The following is a 22144-nucleotide window of genomic DNA, read 5'->3' on the forward strand; positions in this document are numbered from 1 at the left end:
CTGTAGCCCCGCCGCCAGACATCTTTGTCCTTACTGGTTTTGTTTCAGCCATTGGCCTTCTGCGAATCGTTCCCTTTTTGTGTGTTTTTGTTTATTTAATTTATTTGGTTGTATAATTTCGTTGTATCTATTAGTTTCATTATTTTTTTTACACGAACCTACATAGGGGTGAGGTTCTCAGCAAGGCCTGGCAGTGACCAGCGCATCATGTTCAGTTTGGGTTCGTGTGTTGGTCAGACATTTTGAATGTTTTATTGTGTTTTTTTGTGTGTGTTTTTTGTGTGTGTTTTTTTGTTGTTGTTTGTTTGTTTGTGTGTTGTTGTTTATTTTGTTGTTGTTGTTTTTTAAATCTTCAAGTATTGTATTTTTCTTCTTCTTCTTCCCGAGTCATTTGCAGTCCACGAGCTTTGACAACTCACTGCAATTAAAAACGAAGTGAGTCAGAATTACGGCGTGTTTGATTTGCAGCGACTGTAGCTGATGGATGCCAGCCATATTCTTATGTGTCACTCACGTTTTCAGAGATAACCACAGGATAATAATAATTATTTAAAAAATAATAAGTCAAATTCCATTGTCAGGCTGAAAGTTGTGACAAGGCATTCTGCTTTTTTTTTCCATATTGCGTTACAATGTATTCCCATCCGGACTGATCTTTGGTGACTGAACCGTCACAATATCTAAAGTCCTTTACTTTGCTGCTCCCTGGCTACAGCTCGTTTCTCGAAACCACTGAGATGTTTTTGTCGTAACCCCGAGGCATGACTGAAAGAAGGGAGAGCACTTAACATGGTTTCTGTGAATGAACACCCTTTACATTTCTCCGTTGCGTAACAATTTGGCGAAGCCGTTCCTGTTGTTGTCTTTGTGTACGCGTGTGTGGACATTGGTGTTTTTTGTTAACGAGAATCTGAAGGTAAGAGAACAGAATACATGTAGAGGAGCATGGTATTTCGATTGCCGTATTTTGGAAAACATCTTTTCTCACATGTACGGTTTCCCTCAACTCAAAGTTTTCGAGAACGCTTTGCTCGTGATGACTTTGAGGCCTGACCAGCGCGAAGTGTTTACTTTATGAAAAGGTATCTACTCACTTAAGCAGATGTGGTGCAGTTCCTGTGGATTAATCTGCACGCTTTGATTTATATACATCATATTGTTCTTGCTATATTTGGATTATTTCTTTCGTATATCATGAAAATGCACAAACTGAATATAATTATGGCAAAGTAAATGGGATTAAAATTTGAAGGTGGCCTGTGCGCGCACTTTGCACACCATCAGGTGCTACAATACTTCAGCTGTATAAAAAAAAAAGAGAAGTTAAATAAAGGAGCAGATATCTATATCTGACATTTGTATAAACTCAACACCTGGTCAGGCCTTTTCATCTGAAATAGTTGCTTGTGAGCAGTTTGATTTCCCATGTACTAGGAGTTGGATGTTGTCTGGGAATATGTTGAAATAAACAAAAGGTCAAACTTGCAAAGTAGACCCTTACAAAATCAGTAATGTGTTTCTGATTTTAAAGATAAAAAATAATCAAACAAAAAAAAAAACAAAAAAAACATAGATCTATATTTATACATTTTAGGATGTTTTGTTGTTGGGTTTTTTTGTGTGTGTTTGTTTGGGGTTGTTTTTTGTTGTTGTTGTTTTGTTTGTTTGTTGTTGTTTTTTTAGGGGAGGGGGGGGGTTGGTTTTTTTGCTATTTTGAAAAACAACAAAGCTTTCTGATGATTCTAAGGAGCAACTATAATCCTATAAACATACCAAATGTCATGCATCTCTCAAACATGTTGTTTTTTTGTGGTTTTTTTAATACTTAAATATGACTGAAATTTTCCAGCACCTCTTCTTCATTTTAGAACGGGAAATCCTGCATCAGAAGACAACTGACAACAGCAAACACAATTATTGATCAGTGACTCCATTTTAAAAGAGGTCCAGGATCCACCAGCCAGGTTATCACCAGCAAGTATGGGACTGACAAGCTCCACCGTCCAAATTGATCTGCCCAGCAGCCAGGAAGCAGAGTTTGTGAAGCAAACAGTAGAAACAAACCCTGTGGTCATGTTCAGCAAGACGACGTGCACATACTGCAATGTCGCCAAGAATATCTTTGGAGAGCTCGGAGTGCCAGTGAGTTTCACAATTTTCAGACATTTTTCTTCCCCTTTCTTTCCCTTTTTTAATTTATTTAGTTTTTGAATTTTATTTATTTATTTATTTGTTTATTTATTTATTTTATATAAATTCATTGATATCAGATTCAAAGGCCCCATAATCAATACTTCATTAGAATTTCAATTCCACAAAACAAGCAGACAGGCAGATGGTTAAGACTAATAAGAGGCTTTCATAATCATAATGAGAAATCAAAGAATCACTCCAGTTCCAGTTTCAAGGAAGAGTCAAAGCTGTCAGACAGATCCATGTATATTTGTGACACCACAACTGCTTTGACTTTGAGAGAAGAAAAAAAAAGTTGGGAGCAGATCTGTGCTGGTCTGGCCTTGAGAACCAACCTTAGGATTGTCTACAACGTTGATAAAAAGATTGAATAAAATAAACTTCTTCTGTGGTTGTTGGCTGCGACTCCCATGTTTACTCTTAGTCATATACGTGACTGGGCTTTGACGTGTATCCCTGTTTTTACTCCCACAATGTGAAGGCAGTCATACTCCATTTTGGGGGATTAGGGGGTTCATGCTGGGTATGTTCTTGTTTCCATAACCTATCAAACACTGAAATGGACTGCAGGATCTTTAACATGCGTATTTGATCTTTTGCATGCGCATATACCTGAAGGTGGTTCAAGCACAAGCAGCTCTGCTGCGCTTATCTGTTGACTTGGAGGTGGGAAAAGTCTCCACTCTTAACCCACCAAGAGCCGTAACCGTAATTTGAACCTGGGACCCTCAGATTGAAAGTCCAGTGCTTTGACCACTCATGAATGTGTTCTATAAAATAAACAAATCAGTAAATACAGTAAAATATAATGAGAAAAAAAAGTTTATACACAGAAGGCAAATGATTGAAATGATCAAAATGGGCTGTGTTGTTTTTTTGTTTTTTTATAACCCACAAATACAAATACAATACATGCATAACCACACAAGCCTGTAAATGCACACAGTCACTCACGCATGTATATGTACATAGTCATACACACAGATCATGATGCACATGCAACAATATGGCATATGCAGTCTCATTGTAGTATTACTACAGACACCCATGCCCAACCCTCAACCAACAGGGGCCGTATTCAAGAGACCATCGTGCCTGTGGTTAATTGTGTGCCTGCGGGTAATTTGCCTGAGGCAAGGCAAACTGCCTGAGGGTTAGCAATATCCAGTATCAGGAACACAAAAACCTACCTGTGGTTCTACAAACCCTGAGGCAGCTTACTCTTACTCTCTGCCAAGGGTGACAGACCACAAAGTAGAGGTAACTATGGCGAATGTTTTTGTTGCAGTGGTTATTTTAAGGGAAAACGGGCATTTTGCGGAGAGACCAGTCTTGAATATGGCCTCTGATAGTTTGATGTTATCCTTATGAATTACATGTAGCTGTGAAGTGAGTGCACTTGCAGATGATAAGATTTGGAATGCCCAAAGTTTGCAGATCATCGAAATTCATTAATTCCAGAGAAATATTTGAATCCAGACTCCATTATTTTAGTTCATTTTTGCAGTTAGCTGTAAAACAGAGAGGACAGTGTGTCAGAATGTGAAAGTGGCCCTTAGATTTGACAAGTTGCTGACTCAAATCGCTGCTTTGCCACAGAAGTTTGGTGTGTTTTTTGTTTTGTTTGTTTTGTTTTGTATTTTTGTTTTTTTACACACTGTAGTGCGGTGTGAAGTAAAAGAGCATGTGCAGAAGGGAATCCCCAGGATTTTTATTTATAGACCACGGGTTAGCTGCCTGAGTGCACTTTGTGTTTCATGAATTCAAAGATAACTTGGTCCAAGGCAAACTGTAACCGCGGGTCCCTGACCTGTCAAGGGTAACATGCCTTCAGGCAAAATGATTGTTGTCTTGAATACAGCCCCAGATGTATAAACCCAGGCCCCCACCTCCCACATTCTCACACATATAAAACATTAAAATTATTATGATAATTATCTCTTTCTCACTCACACACACACACACACACACGTAGAATGTCACTCACCAGCTTTGCTCTCCTAGTTTCAAAACAAATTGAAAAACCTACCTCATCAACATGGCCAAAGGATGTGATGAAACGTAGTCTGTCTGTCACCTCAGCTCCCCTCCCCCTCTCCTTTTTTTCTCCCTCAACTGAATTCTCCATGTAGTGTGTCTGTGCTTATGAGTGTTTACTGTGTGATTGCATGCTAGCATGCATGTGTGTGCACGTAGGGCATGTTTTATGATTTTTGGTGTGCTGGTTCATACATTTGTGGTCTGTTGTACCATCTATTGTTATTGCTGTTATTTTTTCTTGACTGTATGTGCTATTGTATATACATATAGTGATATACATATATATAATACATATACATATATATATATATATATATATGTGTGTGTGTGTGTGTGTGTGTATGAGATGCTTAGAGCCCATTATAATGGGAGTTTGCTGCACCAAATGAGTATTATGTAATGATGATGATGACGATGATTTTGAAGCATGACTGGGTGCAGGTGAAGGTATATGAACTGGACAGGATGAATGAGGGCACGGCACTGCAGAACGTTCTGGGAGAGATTACGGAAGCTCGCACTGTGAGTTTTTTTGTTGTTTTTTTTCTTCTTCTTTTTCTTTTATCTTTGATAAGATTGACACTCACACTTTCAAGGCAGAGAGCTCATGCCGTGTGACATAAAATGTTGTAAACAGACAAGCATCTAGTACACCATACAAGAACAAGTGTGTGCACACACAAACATGCAAGCAAACACACTGGCACACCCAAACACATGACCAGCAAATGTTCAAGAAGCACACTAGTTGTTAACATTGAAATATTTTGAGAAGCTTTTTTAACCAAACTGGGAAAGTCAGGTGACAGACTGTGAAAGGCAGTCTGTTCTATGTTACCGGGCCGAGATAGGAGAAAGAAGAAAACTGACTCTGGGATTTTTGCCTTCTAAAGAAGGGTCCTTGAAATACACCAGCCATGCAATAGTTAAGTCATTATGACTGGAAAGCATGCCTGCCATTGTATGAGGGTTGCAATGCCATTTGATCAGAATATGCAGCATTAGAGTGACCCACTAATGGTAGCCTGAGGCCCCCTGGAATTACGGTAAACTGAGACTCCGAGGAACCCCAAGATTTTTTACTTGGTTCGGTTAAAACAGTATTTGGTGTCATATACTGTACCATGTCAAACTGATGCAAACTAGGCCTATTGGTTTGCTCTGCTTGGCCAAATTTCGCGCGGCTAACAGTGAAAAGATGGGCCCACCGCTCTCAGCCAATCAAACGCCTCTAAAAACTATAAGCGCTTAATCATTCCTTTGGCCAAGGCTCTCCACGCCATCTTGTCAGGTTTACGCTCTGTCTCGTCTTACGCTTTTTTCGGCTGTTCAGCGTATCCTTTTGGCCTTATTTTGTTGCATGCGGCTTGTGTTTATTGTATTCTTACATTCTGTGTACTCAATTCGACTCGGCACCCTCGATTCGTTCGATTTTTTCTGCCTCTAAGTCGATCCGGTCTTTCCTTTCTCTGTTGGGGGTCGGATTTTCGCTGGGTGCCTAAGCGCAGGTTCCATGCCTCGTGTGCCATACCACGAAGGCAGGGAATCATGATGCTGGGATTGAGACTCGGTAAGAGACTCTCCCAGGCCCGGAGCTCATGATTCCTCCCGATACGGACCGCGGCGATGCGTCGTTAGACGCTGATCGCGGAGGCGACGTTCGTACCAGTAAAACGGTCATGAAGGGGACCGGGGGGGAAAGAGGTACGAGCGTCGCCTCCCGAGGTGTCCCAGCGCGAGGCAGGGAGAAGGGTGAATGGCAAGTCATCTCCGTGCTGTGGGGACTCGCAGCTAGGCGCGGACTCCCGAGGGGAGGCCGCGCCCGGCCATTACCCGGGTCCCCACTCGGAGACGGCCCTCGCGTGCCCCATTGTTGTTCTCCCTCCTCCCTTCTCTGTTGACCCCCCTCCCCCACCTCCTTTTGGGGGGGGAGAAAAATTTGGTTCCGGGGGGGGATCTCTACTTTGCCCACCCCGGGCCAAGCCACCCCAGTCTCCCCACGGGAGGGGATTCGGGGCGCGTGGCAACCTGCTCTGCAGGTCTTCCCGCTATCCGGCCGGTCTCCCCTGCTGGGGGAGGCCCGTGCGTGTCAGGCGGTTCCGGGCAGTCAGCCCGCTCGTCTTCGGGCGGGACTGACACCCAAGTCGGACCTGACCTCCCTCCGACTTGGCCAGGTTGTTCCCTTCATGGAGGTCAATGCACCAGTGACCCTTGGGGTTTGGGTCACAGTATGGCTGGTGCCCACGGGTAGTTACCCCCATTCTACCCGTACTGGGGCGCATCTAGGGTGCACACTGGGTGGCCGGGAGCACCAAGGGCCAGCCCCTTGTCTGCTCCCCACCGGACCCAACCCAGCACATCTCACAGGGTGACACACACAGCCCCGACAAGTGGGATCGACTTCTTGTCGGTCAGGTCGAGCTCCTCGACCAATATTGCCACTCTGTCCACAAATCGGGCCTCTGTCAACCCACAGGTGACCACCACGGTCACAACGGCCTCCTTGTCAGGACCGACGGCTGCTCAGGGGCCCTACTTGGCCCGGCGGAGCCGGCAGTCCCCACCTGCCCAGCCCTCGGTCCTACAGTGAGATGAGTGGGTGTTTGTCCCCACACAGCACTCGTGGGTCACTCTTGCATCCAGGGACGCCCTCTCTGAAAAGGTGTGGCACCCACCATCCCAAGCATGGTTGGACCTACGGTCCACACGCTCCCCACCCGCTTCAGGTGTCAAGGACATAACAGTGGCGGCCATGGTCCCGGCTCGGGATCGTCCCAGCTTATCCCGCTGGGCTGACCACAGCTCACAGGACGCCCCAGTGGGTACATCCACTTGGGATGGCACCCAGCAGGGGATGGACTGCGAACAAGAGTGGGAGCCCCTGTCTTCGGATGAGGACGAACAAGCAGATGAGCACTCTTCGCCCACATCCCAGGGGGGACAGATTGAGCCCGTGCCTCCCTAGGGACCAGCCTGAACCAAACTCGGACTTTGCCGAGCTCGAACTGACCCTCACCAATAGGGCCACGTATGCCGAATCAGTCCCTCAGGCTACTTTGTTACCCTTGACCCTCCTTACGCCATGTGACTCTAACTCCAGAACCACAAGGCAACTCAGAGTGCCAGAAATGGTGCAGGTATGGCTTATTAAGTCAGCCCGCACTGTCAGGGGTGCTGCTTCCATCCCTCCTCCAGGCAGGGAGTCCCTCTCTGCCCCGGGCGCCTTTTCCCCGGGAAAGTTTCTTAAAGATTCCTCCAAGGGAGGGTTGTGGTCCTGGTACACACAGGACCACCCTGCCTACAGCGGAGCAGAGCCCTCCGCACAGGACAGGATGTTGGTCTCACAGCGCACCACCTTCCCCACTTCAGCTAACCTATCCTTTAAAACGTTAGCAGAGTGGGACAAATTGGCCCGCTGCTGCCCCCTCGAGGTTTCCACGGCGTACACCTTCGACACGTTCCTTCACAGGGCCAATGAGCTGTGGGAACAGTGTCCAGTTAATCAGGACAAGGGGTCTCCTTCCTCTGTCCCGCCGGGCCTCTTCACCGACCAGAGGTTACACGCTTTTGGCAATAGGGTAGCATCTGGTCTCACGGCAGCTGCAGACACAGCTACCAGCCTTCACTTCAATACTGTGCTAGCGCGGCGTGATGCCATTTTCAGCCTCTCTAACATTCCTGTGGAGGAGAGGGCTGCCCTGCGGTCCATCCCAGCACAGCAGCACTCCCTCTTCGGCCAGTTCCCGCCCCATTTTGTCAGCCACAGGGCAGAGACAAACAGGGAGGTGGCCTCATATTTGACCCACACCTCTCATGGGCTCCAGGGTTCTATGCCATTGAAGAGACTGGCCACCAGGGCCCCTCCATATACCACGCCGCCTGTCAAGGCAGCGTGTGCCGAATCAGTGGCAGAGGAATAAACCACCTTAGGTCTGTCCAAGCCGACCGGCCATGCCCAAGGCCAGAAGGCAGCACCCCCAATGACTGGGCCCCGATTCAGCACCGCCAGTCGTTCAGCCCCTCCAAGTAGGAAACTTGTCCCGGCATGCACATCAGTGGTGTGCTCTGGGACTCAACGACGGGATTATGTCGGTGCTAGAGTCGGGGTACATGCTGTCTTGGGTGGAGGATCTCCCCCCTCTAAAGATCCACTCCTCCTCCTTAGGTGCCCAGCTCGACGGAGCAGGAGAGCGTCCTAGAAAAAGAGATATCGCACCCACTCCTCAGGGGCTATATCTCAACTCTCGGACCCGGGCCCCGGTTTTTACGGCTGGTTGTTGGTGATTCCAAAGGTCTCGGGAGGGTGGAGACCAGTTTTGAACTTGTCCCCCCTCAACAAATTCCTCCCCAAAATCAAATTCAAGATGGACACACAGGCACAGATTCGGGAGACCATCCAACAAGGTGATTGGCCTACCTCTATCGATCTGGAAGATGCTTATTTTCATATACTCATCCATTCGGCATCCCGTCGGTACCTGAGGTTCGTGTGGAGGGACAAGGGGTTCCAGTTCCCGGCCCTCCCATTTGGTCTGTCCCTTGCCCCTTTCCTGTCTACCAAGGTGGTGCGGGAATTGGTGTCCATCGTCCGCTCGGAATCCATTTGTCTCTGTGAGTACCTGGACGACTTGCTTATCCTGGCCCAGTCTCAGGCCCTGTGCCTGAGTCATACGGCCAGACTTCTAGACCTTTGCTCCCAACTGGGCTTCCTCATGGACCAGCAGATATGCGATCTGTCCCCATGTCAGTCCTTCGACTTCTTAGGGATGAGATTCGACATGCGGTCTATGATAGTCTCTCTGGCGCCAGATCACTGGGACCGTCTGGCAGGCCTCCTCAGCCACTGGCGCCACTCCTCCCAAGATACAGTGCAGACACTTTCTTCCCTCTTGGGCATGATGGAGTCCACGGCACCTCTCATTCCCCTGGACAGGGTTCTCAAGCGCCCTCTCCAGAGGGCACTGAGGTTACGCCGGTCCCAGAGCACTCAGCCATGGGATACCCAGATATGTCTGGGCGAGTGTTTCCTCGAGGTGAGATCAGAGTGGTTAATCACCCCCTTTGGACACAGGGGGTGCCCTTAGCCCCACCTACTCTTCAGGTGGCACTCTTCACAGACGCCTCCTCCCTGGGCTGGGGAGCCCACATGGACTCACTCTATGCAGCAGGGACTTGGTCCCCGGAGGAGCGCCTATGCCACATCAATGTTCTGGAACTGGAGGCAGTTCGCAGGACTCTCCTGCACTTCATGGGGGAGGCCACTGGCAAGACCATCTGCTTGTTCACGGACAAGACGACGGTCGCATGTTCTGTGAACAAATGGGGGGAGCGCACTCGGCAGACCTCTCAATGCGGACTGAGGCTCTCCTCCGTTTGGTGCCACAGCAAGGGCATTGCACTTTCAGCGAGACACTGAGCAGGAAAAACCAACTTCTTGGCAGATGCTCTTAGCAGGTCCAAGAGTGTCATGCGCACAGAGTGCACCCTGGACAAGGACAGCCTTCAGGGGGTGTGGGAACAGTGGTTTCGGCCGATGGTGGACCTTGTTCAACAAGAGACTTCCCACTTCCGTGTCTTCGGTTGCCGACCCAGAAGCGTGGGCAGTGGATGCTCTCTCTCTAGATTGGAGCAGTCTGATTGCCTCCGCGTTTCTTCCCTTTCCATTTCTGTCCAAGGTGATACGGAAAGACAGATTGGAACACCCGCAGCTGATCCTCATTGCGCCGAAATGGCCAGCCCAGACCTGGTTTCCGGACCTTCAGTCCCTGACACATGTTCCCACCCCTGGAACTTGAAACCAAATCTCATCTGCTGAGGCAGCCTCGCTCGGGCACTCCGCATTCCAATCCTCAACTGCTCCACCAGCACGCATGGCTGCTGTGCGGTCGGAACTGTCAGCATCACCATTGAAGTCCTCGACCCCTCGGTCGGCCTCTGTGTCGGCTGTGCTGACCCAGGGGTCTGCCTCCTCTGACCTCCTCTCCATAGTCACCAGAGCAAGGAGGCAGGGAACGGAGACTTTGTATGACTTTCGCGGGAAGATATGGTTGCGGTGGTGTACAGCTCAGGGCTTTACCCCTACGAACCTTACGAGCATGCAGCTGGCCAACTTTCTGGCTCTCTGCTCCTCGGTTCATCCTGTCTGCTAGTTCTGTGCGAGGGTACAGGTCTGCCTTCTGTACCACAATGCAAACAGCTAGGTGGTTCCGCCTTTGAAGCGGATTGCCTGCTCAGAGAGGTGGCTAGGGGTGCCCCTCTGAAGGAAGCTAGAGACCCCAGAAGAGTGCCCCTCTGGGACTTGTTCCTGGTGCTGGATTTCATTCGAAAACAGCCCTTCCTACCATTGGGGACTATTCCTTTTGAAATCCTCACCCTCAAGACCACTTTCCTTCTGTGGCTGCCCACAGGCAGTCGTAGAAGTGAGCTGCATGGGCTTAGTGGAATGCCACAAGATCTGGCCTTCCACAGAGATGGTTCCATCACTATTCGTTTCCTTCCAGAGTTTCTGGCTAAGAACCAAGACTCTGAGGTTCCTTCACCCTCTCCGAGGGTCAGACCTTTGTCTGATATTCTTGCCCAAGATGATGAGGATAGGCACCTGTCCTGTTCGGTGTCTCAAATATTATTGGGATAGGTCTCGCCATAGGCGTTCTTCTCAGAGGTGTCTGCTCATCTCCCTCAATGAGAATTACAAGAAAGACATTGCTGCAGGCACCATTTCCCGCCAGGTTTCCCAAGTCATTCGTAGAGCCTACTCTCATGCACACAGGGATATCAGCTGTCTTCATCCCAGGGCACACGAAGTGCGGGCCATAGCTACTTCGGCTGCTTTCCAGCACTCAGTGCCAACGCAGCATGTCTTGGAGGCAGCCTTCTGGCCGTCTGAGAATCCCTTCATCAACTTCTACCTCAGGAATTTCCGTATGACCAGGGCTGACGGTTCCAAGGGGATTTCCTTTGTCGCGGCTAACACTGCCGTCTCAGTTACAAGGGCTCCCCATATGAACCAGTAGGCGTTGCCCTCCTCCATTTGCTTTAAATTCTGCATCAGTTTGACATGGTACAGTATATGACACCAAAAGGAGGAGTTTGTATTATACTCCATGTTTGGTGTTAAATATACTTACCATGTCAAACTCGAATGCCCGCCCGTCCGTCCCCGCGTCTCCGCCGTGGTTCTCTTGGGGCATTTTTGTTCATGGCCACGGAATGATTAAGCGCTTATAGTTTTTAGAGGCGTTTGATTGGCTGAGAGCGGTGGGCCCATCTTTTCACTGTTAGCCGCGCGAAATTTGGCCAAGCAGAGCAAACCAATAGGCCTAGTTTGCATCAGTTTGACATGGTAAGTATATTTAACACCAAACATGGAGTATAATACAAACTCCTCCTTTTCATCTGGAAGATTTTTAGTTGTATTTGTAAGAAGCCATGATTGGACAGGACTTTTTTGACTGTATAGTGATTTGATGTAAGTTGTTTGATTATGCTCAGAAGACTTTCTTTCCCTTTCTTTGTTCTGTTTGGCTGATTTATATCACTTGATATACAACTGCATCATTTTTTTCTTGTTCTTGACGGAAGTAGTATTTTTAACAATATAACATGATAAAGAAATGGTTATTATAACTGAAAATCATGGTTTCTTTTTAGTTTTAAGAACTTGCTGGTATTCACCCCTACAGCAGTGCCTGTGCAGTCATCTGGGCTGTAAGCAGTGTGATTTGATTATTTGTGTGTGTGTGTGTGTGTGTGTGTGGAGATGGGTGCTGGTACTTTCCTCTCCTTCCGCTGTTTTAACTGATCCCAACCGAAATCAGGTACCCATTCACACCTGGGTAGATGCAGGAAAATCAAAGCAAAGTACTTTTCCCAGTGTCACAACACCATGCCGAAATGGGGCCTCAAACTCCGATCACTCTGCCATGGCCCCTTTGTCAAATATGGTCTCCAAAAGCAAATGTGGGTCTCATTGTCATATTTTTTCTCTATCTGATGGTTCCTACCCTCCGTATTTGTAGTATGAAATATCTATTTTCTTTATCTGAAAAAAAAGAGATGTATTGCTATTGTTATTTATTTTATTTAAAGATTTTGTTTTTGTCTTCAGGTGCCGAGGGTGTTTATCAATGGTCAGTGTATTGGTGGCTGCTCCGAGCTCAAGTCTTTGCATCAGAGTGGAAAGCTAAAACAGATGTTGTGATACCGCACCTGCACAATGATGATGTCTGCCAGTATGATCCCATGACGGTTTTATGATACATGTGTGTGTGTGTGTGGTCTATGTGTGTTTCTATGTCTGTGTGTTGACTTCTAGTCTTGCTGGCCTTCCTTTTTAGTGGTGTTGGGTCAAGCCTTACATCTTTGTTCAGATATACAAATTGAAACCTTAAGAATACCTGTGCTTTACTCATAACAGCCAAACATGCACACACAAGCTTGCTTACAGTTACAAGCATATGCACATGCACACTTACACACACACATGCGCATGCTCATGCAAAAGGCCATGTACACACAGACACGCACACAAAAGAAAGTTTAAGTCTCGTTATTTTAAAACAATTTGACATTTCACTTCAGCCAGTAGTTCTTTTAATTTTTCCATTTTTTAGATCATTCATTTTTGATGATGGCGTCAATCTGAACATCTTAAGATGTGGGAGGTCTTTGTGTTCGTATCTACACATCAAAAGCAGGAATTCACAAAGAACTTCATGGCTGAGTAGAGAAAGCAGACATTAGCAACACCAGACCATTTTAGGTTCATTTTGTTCATAGTATTTCGTTCAGTTTGTTTTGATGTAAATCTTGCAAAAGTGGGAGACAGACCGAGACCTTTTAGATGAAATTTTTATCATGCAGTGTCTGTTCGGTTTTCAGTGTTCCAGTAGATATTCCCTTGTGACTTGGAGCAAGAATCTGTATGCCCTGTGTTCCTAGGTGTCAGGACTTTCCTGTTCTCTGTACCAGCAACTGCCGATTACTGATTGATATTGATATATATGGCGACTTATATAGCACCATACACTGGCAAGGTTGAATTGTAATTATTCTAACAGTAGCTTAATGATATAACAACAGCATGGTGCTATGATAATAAAAAGAGAAGTGATTTTTTTACATCTTTGTTCATTTTCCAGAGTGTGAGAGCAACCTTGGTGAAATTGAAAGAGGAGTGAGTTCAGTCCAACATTGGACTGCTACTTGTGTCTCTCCAGATTTTCATTCAGCTTAAACTCAAATTGAACAGGCGCTACACATTTCTTGAATTGCACAGCTTCTCAACCCAATTGAAAAGAAACACAGTAATTTTTTTTCAAAACTGGAAGTGGTATATAAATAGTATATTGTAGTGGAGTAATGGCCTAGAGGCAAAGCGTCTGCCTAGGAAGCAAGAGAACCTGAACATGCCGATTCGGATCACGGCTCAGCCACCGATATTTTCTCCCCCTCCACAAGACCTTGAGTGGTGGTCTGGACGCTAGTCATTCGGATGAGACAATAAACCGAGGTCTTGTTGGTAGTATGCACTTAGTGCACGTAAAAGAACCCACGGCAACAAAAGGGTTGTTCCTGGCAAACTTCTGTAGAAAAATCCACTTCAGTAGAAAAAACAAATAAAACTGCACACAGGAAAAAATACAAAAATAATGGGTGGCACTGTAGTGTAATGGTGTGCTCTTCATGAATTTCACACAGAGAAATCTGTTCTGACAAAAAGAGAAATACAATATTGAAGGGAGGTATAGTTATGACCTGTAATATTCAACAGTCATCTTTTCCATGCATCAACAAAAACAAAATCCTACCAACACATTAAGATTGGACATACATGGTTAAGTGATATATAAATACAGATTGATAGATAAAATATATATAGAGAGAGATGTATAGATAGATTATATATATATATATATATTTTTTTTTTTTTTTTTTTTAAATGACATCAATTGTTCTATTGTCCTATATATATATATATATATATATATATATATATATATATATGTATGTATGTATGTATTGTATGGTGCCTACTGCTGATATTGTTTTGACCATGGGTTTTTTTGTGTGTACTTTTCATCTTTAAATGATGGTTTGAGGTTGCTTTTTTTTTTTTTTTTTTTTTTCAGGAAAAACATCTCTCAGCAATTCGACATATGCTCAATGTTGCCTGTTGGATTTGAATTTTATGTTCATTGAAACATGAAAAATATTTCATTATTTTTGCAAGTTTCTTTAACTATTTTAGTTTGCCTGCTCTGCATTTGTGCATTTGTTTGTACTATATATATATATATATATATATATGTATTTCCTTTTCTTTCACAGTTGTAGTCAGTTTCAGAAATGTAATCATTTCCAGGTAAACATGTCAGTTTCTCGTTATGTTTCAGATACAGGTGTCACCATTGTCAGGAAATTTGTGCCAGAAAGTGTATCTTTTCTATCGCTCTCTTTTCCTTTCCTTTTTCTGGTCTCTTCCTTTTATATTAATTTTATGCGTTGCTGGTCCAATCGCCTATTTCCTAGAAAGCCTTTTTTTTTCTTTTTCTTTTTTTTTTGTCTTCTTTTGGACTTGATAATTGGGCTCTTTTATTGTATTGTATTCTGTTTTGTACCTTGGACTTGTGAGTTGCCTGCTGGCATTTTTGAGTTTTCACTGCCAATTATCATAAATGGTTTAGTTATGTATAATTTTGCTTCTGTTAAGTGCTTTTTTTTTTCTTTTTTTCTTTTTTTTTTTTTTGGCTTTTTTTGGCTTTTTTTTTTTTAGGGCAATTCTTTTTAATCCTCTGACAAAACATGGACAGAATGGTCAACGTCAGAGACATGTCTTTGATTTATATGCATGAATATGATGTGCACATATGCCCAGTTTTCTTTTTCCAGGATATTTTTTCTTCTTGTTGTTTTGTTTTGTTTTTCAGATTCTACAGGATTGATATTATTGCATTCAGCCCAGATATAGCCTTGGGTAGCTGGCTGGAAAAAAAAAAAAAAAAAGAAAAAAGAGAAGAAGAAAAAGAAAGCATCAATGATGATGATGATTCAAACATGCATCACATTTAGACAAGGAAGGAATAGGGAAGCAGAGGAAATTCATTTTCAGTGTGTGAAAGTGACCCCAATTTCTGGTGTTGTCATCAGGCCTATAAAGTTCATTGTACGTCTTCATAATTTGCTAGCTGCATTACTCCCTCAAACTGACTTACTCACTCTTGTGAATGTTTGTTTTATTTAATTTTATTCAGTATTGTTGAGAGCTGTATTGTGCTTATCTTTCTCTCTGTTGGTCTGCAGTTTTACATCATATTCAAATGTGGTTGAGATGATAGCCTGCATTGATTTATTAGAAACAGACAAACAAAAAATAATTAACCATTTTAGATTCCAAAATATATTTATATGTGATTTAAAGATCATTCTACTGCTAGACTTTGCATTGAAATGAGAATGTTGTACATTGTTAACAGCAAGATAGTGTTCATATCCTATTGCCCGGTGTTACATTTTTAATGGTGCCAGCAATTTTGGTGTTGTTTTGTGTGTGTGTGTGTGTGTGTGTTTTCTTTCCACTTTGTGGAATAACGTATGAAACTTGAACCATGTATAAGTGTGGATTTTTTTTTTAGGAAAAGAAAAGAAAAATTATGTGTTTACCCAAGTGAGGTAAGGTTCATCTTGTATTAAACATAATTTAGGGGGGGTGGGGCGGAATCCTTAATTCTTTCTTTTCCACTGAATATCCAGACCTACCTAGCACAAAATTTGCTTTCCAAGGACTGCATATACGGTCGACGCTTTTTTAATTTTTACATTGTTCATGAAACAGCTGTGCGAAACTGTTATAAGCAGCTCCTGTGTTGTAACGGAAATGCAGGCATACTGTTATCAGGCACAGCGAGTCATCAGCTCAAAAGCAGATGGCTTGTTTCGTTTCAGTCTGCTAGTGCTAGCTTTGCCACGCATGTGGCAATATGGAGTCACCCAGTATTTTGTCAAGGCACCCATGGTAAAAAGAAATCACTGATGTAAGTGCAAGAGTGACTATTATTTTCACGTCTGTTATTAAAGTCCGATATATAGATATGATTTCAGTTCATATTTTCACGTCTGTTATTAAAGTCTGATATATGGATATGATTTCAGTTCACAAAATTAGATGGTGTGAAAATTTTGCTCTTTGGGTTTGTACCGTGGAATATTTTCTCATGACTTTACTTTAAGGATTTTTTTCCCGCATATACTGTATCAACAAATAATTTAAAAAATGATAATTTCATTGCTTTTTTTCAGTTATTTTGTAAACATAATTAGATAACTTCAAAAGTCTTTGTTTTTTCATTCTTTTTGAATGATTTTTTTTCCCCTACAAGGGGGAGTATGGGAAGCCATTTGCTGGTTCAGAATGAATCAAAATAAAAAAAGTAAAAAAAAAAGTTTGGAACTTTGTGTTTTATGTCATTTGGATACAGTGATATTTTTCACAAATGAAACATGGAAAAAAGAAGTGTTCTATGCGTGGGTCACTGTTGTTTCAGCTTCTTCTGTTTTTTTGTTGTTTAATCTGAAAATACTCGTTTTATTTTCCAGCACATCGGATGTCATGTTTCTTTCTATCTTTCTTCCTCTCGTTCTTGGTCTTTCCATGCCAAGGGTTATTCAGTGTAATTCATGAGTTCAACTATTAGCTTTTAAGTGACTGAAATAACTTGTTTACCGTGATCTATTGCAGCATGTATTATATATTGTATTGCAGTGTATAACACTTTGTCACAACAGATTTCTCTATGTAAAATTTGGACTGCTGTCTCCACAGAGAGCTAATTGCTGCAGTGCTGCTCACCCATATATTCTCATTTTTTTCTGCCTGCATGTGTAATTGTTTTCCTGTCAAAGTGGATTTTCAACACAATTTTACCAGGGATAAACATTTTCTTGCCATGGATTCTTTTACATGCGCAAGGTGCATGCTGCACATGGAACCGAAGTTTATCATCTCATCCAAACGACTTCCGTCCAGACCACCATGCAAGGTATAATGGAGGGGGAGAAAATACAGCTGAGTGTGGGATTCGCATCTGTGTGCTCAGATTCTTTCGCTTTCTAGGCAGACACATTCCCACTAGGCCACCACATAACCAAGCCAGTCAAATTTAGAAGAGACGATGAAGATGTAACCTAGACTAGGGTACATGTACATAAGTGAAGAATATAAGAAACTACTGCAATCCCACCATCAATCCTTCCGATTACTCAAGGCTGGTGAATTGGTTTTATTGAATAATTTCAGTCACAAACAGTAAAGTGCAAGCATATATATGTATGAAAATGGAAGACAAGATCAAAACATTGCATAAGAAACTGTTTAGATAGCATAGACCTGTGTATATGAAACAACAACAACACACACACAGACAACACACGCCTAAAACAAAGGAAATACTCCCCAGTACTACCAAAAAGAAAAATATATCAAAGAGATAAACAATTTAAAAACAAACATTTAATTACACATACTTAACCATGACCCAACTAGTGCAGACTCCGGCGGGGAAAAAAAACAATTCAATTTAAAAACATCTTTTGCCACTTCAGTTCTCCTATTCTCCCCGACAGTAAACACCTAAAAACAATGGAAAATTTCCCCAGTACTATCAAAAAGAAAAATAAATGGGCTAACAATTATAAAAAAATAATCAGTTGCCACTTCAGTTCTTCTCTTATTCTTCCTAACGGTTCTTTCAGTCTTTCTCCATTCGTGGGCTACAAGTCCAACGTTCACAAGTTCGTATGTACAAGTGAGTTTTATGAGTGTGATTGTTTCACCCAACAATTAACTTTAAGAAAGTACATTTTCAGGGGTGTTCATGCTGGATATATTCATGTTTCCGTAACCCACCAAACGCTAACATGGAAAACCGGATCTCTTAATGTGTGTATTTGTTCCTACTTCCACATGTGTATACACACAAGGGATGAAGGCACTAGCAGATCTGCATACATGTTAACCGAGGTGGGGTGGAGAAAAAAACAAACAAAAAAAACCACACACTTCACCAACCAGACACAACTAGGATTTGAACCCAGGACCCTCAGACTGAAAGTCCAATGTGCTGACCATTTGGTTATTGCCGAAGTGTAAATCACAACGGTAGCTGCAGTTGCATATGCTTCTTTCAATGTTTTTACTTGTAAACTGAAGTGAAGGCATAATTACGAGGGTCATTCAATAAATAAGGTGAATTTTTCGGTATAAGGACTTCTAATACAGATAGAAGCTTACTTTTTTTCTTTTCTTTTTTTTTTTCAACGTAGTCTCCCAGCACTGTCTCACACTTTTCCCATCTGTGCACAAGCTTCCGTATTCCCTCAGCATAAAAATCTTTGGACTGATGTCTCAGCCAGTCGCTCACAACACTTTTGACTTCATCGTCACTTTCAATCTTCGTGCTTCTCGTGAACGCTTTCAAGGGACCAAACGGGTGAAAGTCTGAAGGGGCAAGGTCTGGGCTGTAAGGGGGATGAGGGAGCAGTTCCCAGCCCAGCTCGTTGATGGTCTGCACCATTCAGGCTGCTGTGTGAGGCTTTGCATCTTTGGCACCCACCAGCAGCTGACCTTCGAGTAGCAAAGGTCATCATGGACAATTTTGTGTGCTGTCCCAACAGATAAGCTCAAAGTCCTTGCAATGTCATCCACTGTCACCCTTCTGTCAGACTGAATGAGGTCATTGACTGATTCGATCACCTCAGGAGACCTCACTTCTGTAGGCCTTCCAGGCCTGTCTTCATCCTCAACACTGCTCCGTCCTTCTTTAAACAATTTAGCCCACTTGTAGACATTTTTTCGGCTGAAACATGTGGCACCATACACAGTTGACATTCTCCTATGAATTTCAACTGGTTTGCACCCTTCAGCAACCAAAAACTTGATAACTGACCGCTGTTCAATCCTGGAGCATGCTTCTTGGTCGGCCATCTTTGTTAATCGCCAAAACTCTCAAAATTTTTTTTAATCTGCAAAACAAATTAAATCCATGTGAGAAAGAAGTAAAACAAAAAAAAAGAAAAAAAAAGCTAGCTTCTATCTGTATTAGAAGTCCTCATACCGAAAAATTCACCTTATTTATTGAATGACCCTCGTATTTACTGTGCACAATGATTTTTTGTTTTTGTTTTTTGTTAATGCACACTCAAGAAAAGAAGACAAAAAACAACAGATAGGTCGTAAAAGAAATCCATACACCTGACCAGCAGTAATGTCAATCTTGAACACAAATACAATAGTAAGAATATTGTAACGAGGACGTAAACAAACATAAGGTAAAGTCAAGCACAGGTATAACAGTTCCCTGTGGGTAACTTTGTTCAAATAATGCAGTAGAAAAATATTTCCCTTGGGTAACTTTTCATATGTAATGCAAAAAAAAGAAGAAAAATCATAAGCTGAGTCGTGTCCAAAATGCTTATGGTAAGGATATCGTTTTCTATAGAATTCAGCATGTTTTGACTCCATGAAATGCATGAAATGTTTATATTTTCCTGGTAATTTTACGCTTCCAGTTCAGATCCTTCGGGGGAAAAAAAACAAAAAAACAATTTTGCATTTTTAAACAAAGTAACTTGTCAAACCAGGCAATCCAATCAAACAGTTGATCTGTTTTTTGTATATATATATATATTATTAAAAAAAACAAAAAAAACAAAAGTTTAAACCAAGTAATATTAAACCAGTGAGTCTGACTATAGATTGTCATTCACTCTGACCTTTTACAACCACCAGGGCAGGGAATTCAAATCCACTTTGTCAAGGGCAAGGCAGTGGAAGGCAGGGCCAAATTATCTTCTTCCGCCGTTTTAAACTTCCCCATCGAAATTAACGCCTCGAGTGAGTAAAATAGGAGCCAAGTGCCTTTCTTAAGGACACAACACAATGTTGGAACAGGGCCTTGAACCATGGTGATCCTTGGATCAAAAGTCCAGCGGCTAACCGTTTCTGTAATGGCATCCAAGTAGATAACTGAACACTTCCTGTCTTCATCTTCTTCTGTGTTCCCTCATTCATCTTCACTACTGGTGAACATTGATTCACAAGACCATTTTCAGCCCACCGTTCAGGCATCCATACTCCACTTTCTGGGTATGCATGGCGGGTGTGTTTGTGTATTCATAACTTGTTTGAACAAGAAACTCTTAAAAATAACATGATAATGGATTTTTTTAAAATTCATATTTCAGAATCAGAATAATCATCTCTGCAAGAAAATGGAAATTTTTGGTCCATACAGCCCTTTTTCAGAGACAAATGATATAATGTGAAAAATGATGGATGAAGTATGAATGTTTTCATTACTTGAGAAATGCTGACTTGGGCAACAGGATATTTAGCTCTGGTGATATGTATAAACACAGGGGCGTGGATTAAAATACCCCTAAAATAACCAGTGGAATGGGGGAAAACAAATCTCCGCCTCTAACCCTCCAGGACTTGAACCCAGGAACCTGAGACTGGAAGTCTGACCGCTTGGCCATCGTACCAACCCACTGACTTCATCAAGTGGTGAGTGCAGAGAACATTTCTGATGAAATGGACATTCTCTGTCTGTCAACTGCACCACAAGACATGAGGGGCACACTGGTGAATGGCAGTATCATATAATAATCATTTTTTTATAATGATGATAATAATGATCACAGTAATAATAATTATGATAATGGCAACAGCAACAATTACAATAATAATATTAGAATGACAACAGCAACAACAATTATAACAACAATAATAATAATGACAACAGCAATAACATCAACAATAATAATAACAACAAAACTAATATTAATGACAACAGCAACACCAACAATGATATAATAACAACAACAATAATAAATAATGATAATAATAATAAAATACAGGTTGACACTCACACCTCCCAGACTGGGAGTTTATGGCATTTCAGGGAGATTTGCAATAAAAGTTAATATACTGCATCCAATAAAGTACAGCATACCACACAAAAACTAGCATGCACACACACAAGCAAACACAAATACACATGCATAAACACAGCCAGCAGAAGTTCAAGAAGTGCATTTAGTCAATAAGGTGGTGGAATGGAAGAGGTTTGTCTTGAAAGACTTTTTAAATCAACTGAACTGGGGAATCCACACAAGAGACGGAGAAGGGCAGATTGTTCCGTACTACTGGGCCAAAATAGGAGAAAGAGTCCAGTTTTCTGTTTCTTAGATGAATTGTCAGCACTCTGGAATCGGTATCAGTAGTCATAAACACTTAGATTGGAAGTAAGTCACAAAGGAATGTGGGTGCAGTATGGCTTATGACATCAAAACAAACAGATGGAAAGGTTGGATCAAACAGTGGACTTTGATCATCACTGGTCTCAGTCTGCAAATCGTAGGTCCTGTCACTGGTTCTACAATGGACGCTGGTGTCCTGTCTGACCTGATGACTTGAAACTAAACATTCATTACAATCTATCAACAAGCACAACTGATAAAAAGTGATATCAACATAACATGGAGGCAGCAGTAGCAATAAGCAAATCCATGTAAATACAACCAAAACAAAGCAACTTGTACGCACCAAAACAGACAGATGTTCATCATAGAACTTACATCTGGATTTGAGTACAGTATTGTACAGTTAAAATCAGAAGAAAATACCTCTCCCTCTCTCTCATCTTCACTGTACAATAATCACAACGCTGAAAACTATGTACAGCTTGTGAGAATATTACCTATGAAGAAAGATGTTCCCAAATCCACAACTTGAACCTCACAACTACTGGATATAACAGCAAAGATGCTATATACATGTATATAGGGTCTTTGGTAACAATCCCAAACAGACATGTTTTCAAAGTAAAAGGCACATGTGCAGCGACACATCAGT

General features: G+C 42.7%; 2 protein-coding genes across 8 annotated transcripts in view; one reads left to right on the forward strand and one right to left on the reverse strand.

Moving 5' to 3' along the window:
* The first annotated feature begins 809 nt into the window (after positions 1–809).
* On the forward strand, positions 810–21068 carry LOC143287495 (uncharacterized). 2 transcript variants are annotated; one of them, XR_013055970.1, is made up of 5 exons: positions 810–916; positions 1850–2142; positions 4675–4755; positions 12341–12494; positions 14628–21068. XR_013055970.1 is itself a non-coding variant. In XM_076595522.1 (5 exons), the coding sequence occupies exons 2-4, from the start codon at positions 1981–1983 to the stop codon at positions 12431–12433; spliced, it is 336 nt and encodes a 111-aa protein (XP_076451637.1). In that variant the 5' UTR covers positions 810–916; positions 1850–1980; the 3' UTR covers positions 12434–12464; positions 14628–21068. The 2 variants fall into 2 exon arrangements, 1 of the variants encoding a protein (XP_076451637.1); XM_076595522.1 differs by having other exon boundaries at positions 12341–12464.
* Positions 15781–22144, reverse strand: part of LOC143287493 (EF-hand calcium-binding domain-containing protein 4B-like) — a 109167-nt gene continuing 102803 nt past the window's right edge. For all 6 annotated transcript variants that reach the window (XM_076595513.1, XM_076595514.1, XM_076595512.1 and 3 more), the window contains one exon: positions 15781–22144. This exon is cut by the window's right edge and continues 1732 nt beyond it. The gene's annotated coding sequence lies outside the window, so the exon portion shown is untranslated.

Source organism: Babylonia areolata, chromosome 11 (genome assembly GCF_041734735.1).
Source record: "Babylonia areolata isolate BAREFJ2019XMU chromosome 11, ASM4173473v1, whole genome shotgun sequence".
NCBI classification, from domain to species: Eukaryota; Metazoa; Mollusca; class Gastropoda; order Neogastropoda; family Buccinidae; genus Babylonia; species Babylonia areolata.